The sequence below is a fragment of the Cinclus cinclus genome, chromosome 6 (assembly GCF_963662255.1).
Source record: "Cinclus cinclus chromosome 6, bCinCin1.1, whole genome shotgun sequence".
NCBI classification, from domain to species: Eukaryota; Metazoa; Chordata; class Aves; order Passeriformes; family Cinclidae; genus Cinclus; species Cinclus cinclus.
In genome coordinates, this window is record NC_085051.1 from 9,906,104 (window position 1) to 9,919,157 (window position 13,054).

Sequence of the window (13,054 nt, forward strand, 5' to 3'; positions counted from 1 at the left end):
TGGGGTCCGTGTAGTGTTGGGGCGCCACGGTTGGGTCTGCTGCCGGGGCCAGGCTGGCTCAGGTGAGCCGGGGCCGATGTACTAAGGGTGACACCACGGTGTGATCGCCATTTGGCACAGCTGGACAGGGCTTGGCACCGGGCCCCACAGGGTGGCTGGCACCCCCAGGCTCGGGGCACTTTCCAAAACGATTCTCTCTCTCTCTCCCCAGGGGCTTACCCTGAGCCGTGCCTCCCACAACCCCTCATCACCATGGCTTCCCAGCCGCAGCCCCTGCACCCTGCCGTGCCCTGCACCCCCCCTGCCGGCACTGGGGGGGGCGGGCTGGCAGGCAGCCCCGATAAAGGTAAGTACCCCGGGCTGGGGGGGGGGATTCAGGACAGGAGGGTTGCTGGGGCAGCCCCTGAGGCCTGTTCCTAGTTGTGGGAAGCTGCACCACTCTGCTGACCCTGTCCCCCTCCCTTGCTCTCTGCAGGCAGTGCACGCCCCAAGCCACCGGTGCGGCCCAAGCCCCGCGTGCTGCCCAAGCCGGCCGTGCCCGCCAAGCCCCTGGTGCCTCCCCCCACCCCGGCCCCGCGGTACCCCCGGCCCGAGCTGCCCTCGGCCGAGAAGATGAACCGCCTGGCTGGGCCCCAGCCCTATAGTGGGGCAGGCACGGGGGGACCCCTCCGGCGCCCCTCCTTCACTGTCAGATCACCCGAGACCCCCAATGGGAAGGGGCTCTCATCGTCCTTGGTCACAGGCACCGAAGAGGAGGTGCCCTCGGCCCCGCCAACCCCCTCCCGCAAGGGCCCAGCGCCCTTCAAGGTGACGCCAGTGCCGGTAGCTGCCAGGCCAGAGCGGTTCCCGGGCACCACCGTGGAGGAGATCCTGGCCAAGATGGACAATAGGGAGGGCCCAGGCAGCCCAGACCGGGCCTGGCTCTCACCCTTCTGCACTGACCCCTCCTCCCGCTTCGGCTCTAAGACCTTTGCTGCCTTCCGGAAGCGTCCCAGTGGGGAGGCAGATGCAGACCCTGCCGGTGAAGCCCCCCAGATGCCCCCACCTGTGGCAGGCGAGCTGGGAATAGGGGATGATGGGCACCCTGTGGCTGAGATGAGGTGAGGACACAGGGACCAGTGCCGGGAGGAGTGGCGGTGAGAGCAGGGAATATCACTCCGAGCCATCCCAGGGCTGGGAATGTAACGGAGCTGAGGTCTGGTTGCCGGCACAGGGCCCGGGTTCCTCCCGAGCCGCAGTGCCTCAAGCTGCCTCCGTGGGAAGGCTGGGGTGGCTGGTGCCGACCGCAGAATGGGCTGTCCCGGGCCAGGAGCTGCCTGTGGGCGGGCTCTGAGCCAGTCCCTGGGATGGGAGTAACAGGCAAGGGGTCGCTCCCCCAGGAAACGCTCCTGATTTTCCAGCCTTGCTATTTTTTCCCTGCGGGGCCATGCCAGGGCACAGGGAGCAGTCACATCAGCGGGACTTTCAGCTGCAGGATGTCCTGGACCAGGGCCAGAGCTTGGCCATGCTCCTGAGAGCTGGGCACCCCAGGGAGAACTGGGCGGGGGCTGCTCTGAACCAGAGTGTGAGAAACTGGCTCCCAAAGGACCAAAAACTTTCCGGAAGGGGAGCTGGGGCTGATTTGCCTCCTTCCCCTCACAGCCCAAGCCAGAGACTTGCAGCCGTGGCAGGGCCTGACCCCTGAACCCTGCATCCTTGAAGGGTGGTTTGGGGCAGGGGTGTCTTGTGGGTGGTGGGAGAATAGCACTGAGGCACACAGTGGGATTTACCCCTCTCACCCTTTTCTCTCCTCAGCAGCTCCCCCCCAACTGGGCTGAGCTGTGCTGGGGACCCCCGCGGATGCCAGAGGCCACCCTCCCCTCCTGACGTGAGTGCTGGCCTCGCCCTCTGGCGCCATGGTGGCTCCGCTCCTGGGCTCTCTCCTTCGGGGCTCTCCTGTCTCCTCCGGGGCTCCCTCTCTGTGGGGTGCGTGTCTCTCCTTTCTCCTTGGGGTACTGCCTGCCCCTTCCTTGGGGGGTGGGGTCAGTGCCCCCTGTGCCGAGAGCCCAGCATGGGGTGTGGGGGTGGCGTGTGCCAACACCGGTGCCAGGCGTAGGTAGGGAGCAGCCATGAGTCACCAGCTGGGGTTCAGTGACCCGGCAGGTATGTGGCAGGGCAGGCCTCGCGGGCACAATGCCAGCCCCTTTCCCCGTGCTGTGCTCTCTCAGGGCGGTGACCGGGACACCGGGCCATGGTGACACTGTGGGTGGTAGCCTGGGCAGTGGCGCCAGGTCATCCCAGCAAGGGGGCAAGCCCTAGTGGTGCTGGGCAGGGGGATGCCAGTCTCAGGCAGGGCAGGGGGCTGTGCTGGGGGTTCTGACTTCTTCCTGCTTCATTTCTTCTCTCCATCTGTCCAGGCACTCTGAGGGCAGCAGGGAGCCGGGCAGGGAGCAGGGCTTGGGTGCTGGGAGCCGCCCTGGCTGAGTCACACAGGAGCAGCCTGGTTCTGGCACGCAGCATGGGCTCTTCCTGCCCCGCGTGCAGGGAGGGGAGCAGGGCTGGAAGGAGGGACCCTCCAGAGGTTTGGGGGGCTGGCTTTGGGATGGATGATGTTTGGAGGTGCCTCGTGAATGACATGGCCCCTTGCTGTTTTTTTTCCACAGCTTTCCACTCTACAGCTGGGTGCCCTTGGACCTCCAGGCTCCCCAAGGCCCCCTGCCTGCCCAGCCCTGGCCCCAGGAGCTCCTTTCCAGCCTGCAGAGCCCTCTGCCCCAGCCCCTGGCTCCCCTGATGCCCCCCCTGAGCTCCTGGCTCCCGACTCCCCCACACGGCCCCCTGGTTCCCCTGAATCCCCCACTCGGCCTCCAGCTGAGGTCCACATCACCTCCATCCAGGCCCCAGGTGCTCCCTCGGCCACTGAACCCCAGCGCAGCATCTCCTGTTCCCCCGGTTCCCCACACACTCCAGGAGAGGGATCCCCTGGCACTGCCAGCCCCCCTGGCACTCCTGAACTGCCCCCGCGAGTCACCTGCCCCCCCGGCTCACCTGAGGCTGCTGCTGAGTATCTTGCCCCGCCCAGCCCACCCCTTGCCAAAGCCAGTCGTCCCCCAGGCTCCCCAGAGGGACCTGATGATTCCACAGTATCACCACAGCTCCGTGAGGGTCCTGATTTCAACCTCTGTCCCCGGGATGTGGGGCTCCGGCGCTCCTCAGAGGGGGTACTGCAGCCCCCGCCCACAGGACAGGGCCTGGGGGAGCTGGGGGGCTCGCTGAGTGTCCTGCCCCGGCCTGGAGACCTCCTGTCAGAGCCCTCCCTGGGCAGTGAGTCCGGCTGGAGCCTTTCCCAGTCCTTTGAGTGGACATTCCCATCGCGGGGAGCACGCTTGCCAGCCTTCCCTCCGCGCTCCCCCATCCGGGAGACACCTGACTCAGGGCTCTCTGAAGAGGGGGAGTCAGATGGGGAGGCTGCAGCCCCCAGCCCTCCAAAGGACAGCAGATTGGAAGGATCTGACAGCCAGCAGGCAGAGGGGCCTCCATGCCCAGGGGGTCCCTTGGCCCAGCGAGAGGCTGAGGGTTCGGCTGAGGAGGAGGAGGAAGAGGAAAGGGAGGCAGAGCAGGATGCTCCCGTGTCCCACTCCCCACTTTACGTGACAAAGCCTGACCAGGACCCACCTGAGCCTGAGTCCCCCACCCAACCCAGCCTCACCACAGCTGCCTCCCTGGATCCAACCTCCCCAGATCCAGCTGTTCCAGCTGACTCAGCCTGGGCAGGTGATGGCCCCAAGAGCTTGCAGGGTCCTGGGGGCCCAGACCAGGCTGAAGGACCCTCGCAGGACCCTGACCCCCACGCCGACCCGGGCTGGGTGACAGAACTGTTGGCATCACCCGGGGTTCACAGCTCTCCAGAGGTGAGGGCTGTGGGGGGCTCTGTGGGGTCGGTGTGAGCTGGGCTCCTCTTCCCTGCCCTTGACTGAGCAGTGGGATGGGACAGGATGGGGGGGTGGAGGCTAAGCAGGACTGAATGCTGAGGGGCAGGTGGTGAGGCCTGCCCCCCCCCCACCTTGGGATGGGCCCCCCTGTGTTGTGTCCCCAAGGTGTTTCTCTTGTCCCCAGCTCTCTGCTGCTGTGGGAGCCAGGGTTGTGCCTCCCTCAAACTCCTCTCCCCTTTCTAACCTTTTCCCCCCCTCTAACTCTTTTCCTTGTTTTTCTACCAGAATCTGCTGGGCTGGTCACAGAAGGACCTGTGCAGTGAGTTTGGCATTGGCCAGCCTCGCCAGGACAGCACCTTTGACTGGAGCCACCCAGGTGTGTCCAGGAAGAGAGACTGGCCTGTTGAGACTAAGCAGGACCAGGAATTTGAGACCAAATCCAGCTGGGACAGCACCTGTGGTGACAAGGACAGCACTGCCCAGGAAAGCTGGAGTGGTGACTACAGAGCAACGGAGCTGATGGGGGATACAAAACTGGGCTGCAATGACTGGTCCCAGTCTGTTGTCACTGGGAAGAGCTGCTCACAGGATCAAGACTTCAGTACCAGCATAGCCAAGTGGGGCCAGGGCTATGGCAGCACCGAGGAGCTTGGCTCCAGACAAGCCAGCTGGGGCAGTGGCCTTGGCACGGGGCATGTGCAGCATCTGGACAAGGAGCCATGCTCTGGGCAGCCCACCTGGGCAGGCAGGTACAGCGGTGGGGACACAGAGATGAAGGACAGGGAGCTCACCCCAGACTGGGCCAGCAAGTACAGCAGCCAGGATGCTGGGAGCAAGGAGAATTTAACGCTGGGCTGGGCTGGCAGATCCAGCACTGGGGATGCTGGAAGCCCAGATAAGGAGCTCAGTCCAAGCCAGCCAGCCTGGGACAGGAGGTATAACTCTAGGGACATGGAGAGCCAGGACCGGGAGTTCAGTCCCAGCCGACCAGCCTGGACTGGTGAAGTCAGGGACATGGAAAGCCAGGACAGGGAGTTCAGCCCCAGGAGACCAGCCTGGACTGGTGAAATCAGGGACATGGAAAGCCAGGACCAGAAGATCAGCCCCAGCAGGCCAGTCTGGGATGACAAATCCAGCACCAGGGACACAGAAAGCCAGGACAGGGAATTCAGCCCCAGCAGGTCAGCCTGGGATGACAGATCCAGCACCGGGGACACAGAAAGCCAGGCCAGGGAATTCAGCCCCAGCAGGTCAGCCTGGGATGACAGATCCAGCACCGGGGACACAGAAAGCCAGGACAGGGAATTCAGCCCCAGCAGGCCAGCCTGGGTTGACAGATCCAGCAGCAAGGACACAGAAAGCCAGGCCAGGGAATTCAGCCCCAGCATGCCGGCCTGGGCTGACAGATCCAGCAGCAAGGACACAGAAAGCCAGGACCAGGAATTCGGCCCCAGCAGGCCAGCCTGGGTTGACAGATCCAGCAGCAAGGACACAGAAAGCCAGGACCAGGAATTCAGCCCCAGCAGGCCAGCCTGGGATGACAGATCCAGCACCAGGGACATGGAGAGCCAGGCCAGGGAATTCAGCCCCAGTAGGCCAGCCTGGGATGACAGATCCAGCACCAGGGACATGGAGAGCCAGGCCAGGGAATTCAGCCCCAGCATGCAGGCCTGGGTTGACAGATCCAGCAGCAAGGACACAGAAAGCCAGGACCAGAAATTCAGCCCCAACAGGCTGGCTGAAGCCAGTGAAAGCAGCACCAGGGACCTGGAGACCCAGCATGAGTTCATTCCCAGCAAAGCAGCCTGGGGTGACACATCCAGCACCAGGGACCTGGAGACCCAGGACTGTGAATTCACATCCAGCAGAGCAGACACGGATGACAGGCACAGCACCGGCGACACGGAGACCCGGAATGGGGAGTTGTTCAGCCCCAGCGGAGGTGTCTGGGGTGATAGATACAGCACCAGGGATGTGGAATCCCAGGACAGAGAGTTGAGCCCCAGTGGAGCAGCCCGGGATAGGCAGCACAGCTCCATGATCCCCAGGGAGGAAGAGCAGGAGCTGATCCCAGCCCGGCTGAGCTGGCCTGGTGAGAGCAGCATCGGGCAGACTGGGCTGGTCGGGCTTGGTGAGGAGGACATGCCCAGCTCCCACCACCCTGATCCCCTGGCCCAGGAGCCCACCTGGGGCAGTGCCCACCAGCAGGAGCATGACAGCTCCAGCAGCAGGGTCTGGGCTGAGGGACTTGGAGCAACTGAGTGCCAGAACCAGTTTGGTGTCATTGGGACAGAGCAGGTGGCAGCCCCCTGCAGTGCCGGGGTCTTGGATGGCTCCATGCCCAGCGTCCTGACACAGCCCCAGGTAGGCTTGCACAGGGATCTCTCTCTGGACATGAGTGCCTGCTGGAACCAGGACCTGGACAGCTGGAGTGTAGAGCCACAGGATGCTGAGGCCAAGCGCCAGGAATGGGCAAGTGCCTTCAGTGCCCGCTGTGCTGCCCGCAGCCGGGACCTTGGTGCAAGGGAGCAGAGCCTGGGAGGGGCCACCAGCACAGAGCACGGGTAAGGAGGGCATGACGGGTGATGGCAGGGAGGGAGCAGCTTCCTGTGAGGCAGACAGAGGGGTTTGGGGCAGGCCTTGTGCTCTGCTCCTTGTGGAGCTAGAGCAACTCTGGGGTTTTGTTTCTCAAGCAGGTCAGCCCCCAGCCCTTCGATGGGTGACATTCCAGCTGATCCCACAGCTGTGCAGCCCCCTCGGAGCGAGTCACCCAACCCTTCAGAGGAAGAGAGGGATCCCTCTGAGCCAGCCGCTGCCCCACAGAGCCCCAGGGCCTGCCCTCTGCTGCCAGAGGCTGCCCGTGGGATCCCAGCAGACACAGGAAGTGAGGAACAGCCCTCAGACTATCCAGATGGGGAGAGCTCCTCGAGCTGGGGGGAGCAGCAGCACTCTCTGGCTACCCATCAGCCCGAGGGGTCCATGGAACAGGGGCAGGAATTTCCTCTTCTGGAGGTGAGTGGAAGTGGGGAGATTCAAATTACCCTGTATGGCCTGGGGACTGCCTGGCTATCACAGGACATGTTTGTGGATGGGGCTCTCTGACCCTGCTGCCCCCAGAGACAGTCATGGATTGAGGACCCTCAGCACTGCTATGGGGGCTGTGGGTGTGCTGACTGGGGTGGGGGCTCCCTGGGCTCCCCGTGCCAGCTCTGACCTGTCCCCTGGACTCAGCAGGACACAGAGCTCCTGGACAGCAGTGTGTTGCGCTGCAAGGCCAGCCTGGGCCGCAAGCGCCAACACCGGGCACCATCCCTGCGCCCCACCACCACTGAGGGGGAGAGCTGGATCTTCCGGGACTCCACAGGTGAGCCCAGCAGGGATGGGGGTGAGAGCTGGGTGTCTGTCCTGGCACAGTGTCATGGTGATGCTGTTCGTATGTCCCCACAGAGCCCCGGCCTGCCTCAGCAGCATCCTCTGACGAGGAAGCAGCAGAGGAGCCCCGGAGCCGGAGGATGCGTGGCTCGCCGTCGGGCAGGGGCGTTAAGGTGCCTCTCTTTCCCGGCCTCAGTGCCTCCGCCATCAAGGTGAGTCCCTTGGACTCTGGCTGCAGGGTGGAAGGGAGGGTGGAACGCAGGTAAATGGAGGCAGGGTGGATCTTGGGCCTGGCTGAAGAGGGAGGAGGCAGTGGGGGGGACTTGGGGGGCAGAGCACTGTGTTTCTCCCTGACCTTTCTTCTGCCCCCAGGCCAAGCTGAGGGGTCGCAACCGCTCGGCCGAGGAGGGGACATTGTCAGGGGACAGCAAGGGGACCCCTCCTAAGGACCCCCATGTGCAGCGCTCCAAGTCCTGCAAGATCCCTGGTGTCAGTGGAAAACCCCTGACCCTTCCCCCCAAGCCAGAGAAATCCTCAGGGTGAGTGTGGGGCCAGGATCCTCATGGAGGCAAAAGGGGGGTTGAGGGGATCAGTCTGGGTACTGGGACTGTTTTTTGGGGGCTCCTGCTGAAACTCTGCCAAAACCCCAGATCCGAGGCCTCTCCCCCCCATTGGCTGCAGGCGCTGAAGCTGAAGAGGAAAAAGCCTTGAGCAGGGTGAGTGTGGGATTTGAGGCAATGCTGGGGACACCCCTGCCCCAGCTCAGGCTTCCCATGTCTGCACGGCTGGGGGTAGCCCCCTCACTCTTTTTTGCTCTGGCTGGGTCCCCCCAGGCTGGGTCATCTCTGGGGGGGCCCTGCAGGGTACTCACCCCCTCCTCCCTGTGTCACTTTCAGGTTCACTGCCTGACGCTGACCGCCCACTGTCCCCGAACCAGGGCTGTCCCCTCCCATGGGGACACACACTCACACACCTATGCACTTTGTACGAGCTCGCAGGGTCTCTGTCTTCCCAACACCTCCTCCCCATTCCCCCACTGTACCCCATCCCCTTGTTTCCCAAGGGATTTGGGGTGGGCATGAGGCCCCCCTTCCCTTCCCCCTTGCTCGTGTATGGCCCTGGGCACAGGGCGACGGGTCCAGCTTGTGGTGCCACTGCCACAGACAATAAAACCTTGCTGGTCAGTTCAGAGAGTCCTGGCTCTTCTCCTGGGCTGTGGGCAGGGATCACAGATATCCTTGAAGAGGGGACCCTGCGACTGCCATTGCCCACATAAGAGCTGTGCAGGAGAAAAGGGACACTTCCAAAACCTCTGTGCCCACCCTTGGTGCACCCAGCCTGGCCCTGACAAATACCAAGTAGGTGCTGACACCAAGATTTTATTGAGTTCTGAGGGAGGAGGTGCAGCTCCCCGTGGGGGAACAGCAGTAGGGGAGGCCTGGGGGTACCCAGGGGGGCTGAGCCTGTCATATCTCGCAGATGAAGGGCAGCCGCCTCTTGCAGCGCACACTCCTCCAGAGCCCATCTGGGGAGAGAAGAGGGGGGATCAGCCCAGCACCCACCAGCACCCCTACCTCCAGGGACACCCCTCCAGCCCTCAGGGATAGCCCCCCCAGATATCTTATACCAGCCCCCCGATGTCACACTCTGATCCTGAGCCCCTCAGCACCTTCCCCCCCATCATGGGACTACCCCAGAGCCCCCCTGGACCCCTCCCATAGATCCCCCACTGACTGTTGGTGCAGAGGGCGGTGCAGAAGCGGCGGCCAGGCAGGGGGTGTCCAGGCACCCACCGGCTGTAGTTCCAGGGGCTCCGGTCAGTCCAGTGGCAGCTTGGGAATGGGACCTGCCAGGGGAGAAAGTTTGTGGGGACCACCAGCACTGGGAACAGTGGGATGGGAATGGGACATCCAGGGTGGGCACAAGGGATACTGTGACAAGGCTGGAGCACCCGGGTGGGTGCTGGGGAAACGGGGGTGGAGTTGCATCTCTCCTGGTGGGCGCTGAGAACACTGGGAATGAGATCGGGGAACCCAGGTTGTGCACTAGGAGTCGTGGGATGGGGCTGGGACATCTGGGGTGGGCACTGGGGACACTGGGAGGAGATAGGGTGGCCCGAGGTGAGGGTGGAGGGCGCGCCACAGGGCTCCTTACAGCAGGCTGGCTGACGGCACCAATCCAGACCTGGCCAGCGTTGGTGTGTCGGCGCGCCAGGAGCCGCAGGAAGGTGTTGGTGCGGGAATCATGGATGGAGGCCAAGCGCCCGCGGAAGCGCCGGGCACAGATGCACTGCAGGGACACAGCTGTCACGGGGAGCACTGGGGCCCCCACGCTGACCCCCCCACCCAACCCACCCCATCCCACCTGTGCACGGCGGAAGCTTTGGCAGTGGCGGATGATGACGTAGCGGCAGGTGGCCTTGCCCGGCATGCTGGGGACACCGGGTTCCTGCTTGTCACTGGCCCCCAGGCACCCGCTGTACTCCTCTGGCATCTCCAGCTCTGTCACATCCTCCTCATCCTCCACCGCAGGGCTGGCAAGAGCTGGGGACACCGGCTGGGTCACCCTGGGGTCAGGGGTGTCCTCAGGATATCCCTGTGAGCAGATGGGGGTGTGGGGAGCACTCACCAGAGCGGCTGACAGGAACTGTGCCCAGCAGGGTGAGGGCGAGCAGCAGGCAGGACCGCATGGCACAGGGACACTGGGGACACCACTAGCACCCTTGGGAGATCCCAGAGCCCCATCACCCTGGGTCACCCAGGGGACATCCCTATGGGCCATCTGCCACCCCCAGCATCACGCTATCCTCCCGATGTCCCCTCAGAAATCCCCACACATCCCCACTGTCCCTCCGCCATCCCCAGTCCCACCCCGTGCCCTGTCCCCTCTGCCACCCCCAGTGTCATCCCCACAGACCCCAGCCCTCCTGTTCCCACCATGTGCCCAGTTCCTCACTTCCAATCCTTCGGTCATCCCTCCCCTGGGCATTCTGTGCCATTCTGTCCCCCACCATGCCCCCTCCACCCCTCTCACCCCAGAACCCCCCAGTGCCAGACTCAGGAACCCCCAACCCTGGCATCTGAGAGGTGAACCCACCCCCATGTCCCTGTCTCCACTCCTCACCTGAATCTTGGCAGGCTTTGCCCACTGCCACCCTTATATCAGTGACAGGGACACATGTCCCCAACCACAGCCTTGTGACATCCCCAACCACCAACTGTTGGGGACATGGTGGGGGACACTCCCAGGGAGCTCTGCCAGCACCCTGCCCAGCTAGTGCCTGGGGTGTGCTTGGACCAGGAGAGGGGGTGCAGGGGCGTGAAGAGGGGGCTGTGGTGATTTGGGGTGCAGGGTCTTAGGGGGTTCGGGGCCATGAAGTGGGGACTGTGGGAGTTTGGGGTGCAGGGTGTGGGGAGGGGGCTGTGGTGATTTGGGGGTACAGGTTGTCACTACAGGGGCTCAGGGAGCTTGGAGTACAGGGGCTGGAGGGGTTGGGGTGCAAGGTGCACAGGGCATGGAGCTGAGGATTGGGGTGCAGAGTCCCCGGGGGGGGGGGTGGGGTGGGGCTGTGGGTGCTCATCTGTGAGTCAGGGGGGCTGGTCAGGGGAATAGGGGACTTGGGGGAGCTCAAGGGGGTCTGTGGGCAAACGGCCAGGCTGGACCCAGGGGGCCACAGCCGTTGGGAAGGAAATGGCCCTTGGGCAAGCATGGCCGGCGGGAGATGGTATCAGCACCCCAACGTCCCCTCTGCACCCTCAGCACCCCCACCCCAGGACACGTACCCCATACACCTGCCTTTTACCCCTCAAACTGGAGCAGCCCCCACCCCTGCATTCCTGGCCGTTTCAACCCCCAGCACCCCACCCTCTGCCTTGGGCACCCCCATGCACCCCCTAACCTGCAGCCCCCCTCCCTGGGGGCCATGTGTGTCCCACTGCAGGCAGGGATTTCACCACCCCCACCACCCCCCCCATCCCACCCCAATGTCCCCATGGTGTCCCCAGGGCCAGGCTGGGTGGCGCAAGGCTGTGGTGGTGACATGTGGCCCTGACACCCCTATAAGGGGGACAACGGCCAGAGCCCCTCCAGCCCCCAGGTGAGGAGTGGGGATGGGGACAGGGACTTGGAGGGGGACATCAGAGTGGGCTCAGCCCCTGGCTGCTGAAGTGGGGACCAGGGGTGGGCATTCCTGAGGCTGGGATGAGGGTGTCAGGGGGACACCGGGGTCTCTGGGATGCCAGGAGTACATGGGAGTGACACCGGGGATGGTAGGGGGACAGTGGGGATATGGAGCACAGAGGAGCAGGATGGGGTGAGGGACATAAGGTGGAACTGGCTGTAGTAGAAGGACAGTGGGGACATGGGGGATGGAAGAAGGGTCACAGAGAGAACAGATTGTTACCAAGGGTGGCAGAGGGGCTCTGGACCATGCTGGGTGGTGGCTAAGGGTGACAAGGCTGCGGCATCTCCAGAGGGTGCTAGTGGTGGCCCCAGTGTCCCCAGTCCCACTGCTATGTGGCCCTGCCTGCTGCTTGCTCTGGCCCTGCTGGGCACTGTCCCTGCCAGTCACCCTGGTGAGTGTCCCCCTGCCCCAATGAGTGCCCCCCACACCCCTGCCCACTCCCAGGGACACCCTGGGGACACACCAGTGCCATGCCCACCCCGCTGATGCCACATGCCTGGGGCTGGCAGTGGGTGGCAGACGGATGGACCCCTGGTCCCAGCCCTCCCCCTCCTCTGCCCTGCAGCCCCCCACCAGGTCCAGGAGCTACCTGCTGCTGAGACTGCCCAGCTGCGCTACACCGTGGTGAACAAGCTGTGCACCTATGCGTCTGCCCAGGTGAGGGGACGTGGGGCACGGGGGGGTCCCAGGATGCCAGGCTGTGCCTATGCCACAACAGCACTGCCAGGAGGTGCTCGTGGGCACAGGTGAGTGCCTGGTGCCAGCCCGTGCCCATCCCACAGCGCTACTGCCAGGCTGTGTACCGGGGCCAGCTGGCCTCGGTGCACAGTGCTGCCCGCAACCAGGAGCTGAAGAAACTGGCAAAAACCTACAACAGCATCATCTCACCCTGGATTGGAGCTGTCACCAGCTGCAGGGTGAGGGGACAAGGGGACAACGGGCTGACAAAGGGCTGCTGGGTGCTGGCAGGATCAGCTGGGGGCTGCCTTGTGGGGGTGAGCCTTGGTGTGGGTTGCTGGGGCTGGTGGGTGGGTTTTGAGGCGTGAGGGGCTGCGTATTGGTTGCTGGGGCTGGTTTTTGGGGTCAAGACGCTGGGTAGGGGTGGTGGGGGCTGTCACTGAGGTGTTGGCACAGCAGGCAGGGAAGTGGGAGTCCTACTGGGAGGACTCCAGCCCCTGGAACTACGCGAATTGGGCGCCCACCCAGCCCTCGCACAAAGTCACCACCTGCACCACCCTCAGTGTCCGAGGTAAGGTCACACACTCATCATGTCCAGGCTTAGGGTGTGCTAGGGAGGGGAGCACAGGCTGCAGGGGCACTGGAGGAATGTTGGGAGGACACTGAGGAGGGGTGCTACAGAGCACTGGGTGAACTGAGGGGACCACCAAGGGCGCTGGGGGAGCCAAGGTCGGGATATAGGGGGCCCTGGAAGTGGTTGCAGGGTACTGGGGGGCCCTGGGAACCACCCATGGCCATGACACTGTTCTTGTCCCCAGATGGGCTCTGGCGAAGCCGCTTATGCTTCCTGATGCACCCCTTCATCTGCCAGTACTGAGCCCCCAGTACTGCCATGGCGCCCCAGTTCCTTTCC

General features: G+C 64.1%; 3 protein-coding genes across 3 annotated transcripts; 2 read left to right on the forward strand and 1 right to left on the reverse strand.

Annotated features, from left to right (window-relative positions):
- Nucleotides 1-215: 215 nt before the first annotated feature.
- On the forward strand, nucleotides 216-8,221 carry TNKS1BP1 (tankyrase 1 binding protein 1). The gene is made up of 12 exons (XM_062495725.1): nucleotides 216-346; nucleotides 476-1,100; nucleotides 1,795-1,867; nucleotides 2,643-3,887; nucleotides 4,194-5,537; nucleotides 5,607-6,472; nucleotides 6,602-6,920; nucleotides 7,143-7,272; nucleotides 7,356-7,492; nucleotides 7,653-7,819; nucleotides 7,931-7,996; nucleotides 8,177-8,221. Exons 1-11 carry the CDS (start codon nucleotides 253-255, stop codon nucleotides 7,989-7,991), a joined length of 5,061 nt encoding a protein of 1,686 aa, XP_062351709.1. The 5' UTR covers nucleotides 216-252; the 3' UTR covers nucleotides 7,992-7,996; nucleotides 8,177-8,221.
- A 452-nt stretch (nucleotides 8,222-8,673) lies between these two features.
- LOC134045762 (bone marrow proteoglycan-like) lies at nucleotides 8,674-10,117 on the reverse strand. Its single transcript, XM_062495734.1, has 5 exons — nucleotides 9,909-10,117; nucleotides 9,645-9,823; nucleotides 9,435-9,569; nucleotides 9,015-9,126; nucleotides 8,674-8,805 (listed from the first exon to the last, which is right to left on the reverse strand). Exons 1-5 carry the CDS (start codon nucleotides 9,967-9,969, stop codon nucleotides 8,747-8,749), a joined length of 546 nt encoding a protein of 181 aa, XP_062351718.1. The 5' UTR covers nucleotides 9,970-10,117; the 3' UTR covers nucleotides 8,674-8,746.
- Nucleotides 10,118-11,793: 1,676 nt separating this feature from the next.
- Nucleotides 11,794-13,018, forward strand: LOC134045046 (proteoglycan 3-like). The gene is made up of 5 exons (XM_062494622.1): nucleotides 11,794-11,854; nucleotides 12,029-12,120; nucleotides 12,246-12,380; nucleotides 12,601-12,712; nucleotides 12,960-13,018. Exons 1-5 carry the CDS (start codon nucleotides 11,794-11,796, stop codon nucleotides 13,016-13,018), a joined length of 459 nt encoding a protein of 152 aa, XP_062350606.1.
- The last annotated feature ends 36 nt before the right edge of the window (nucleotides 13,019-13,054 follow it).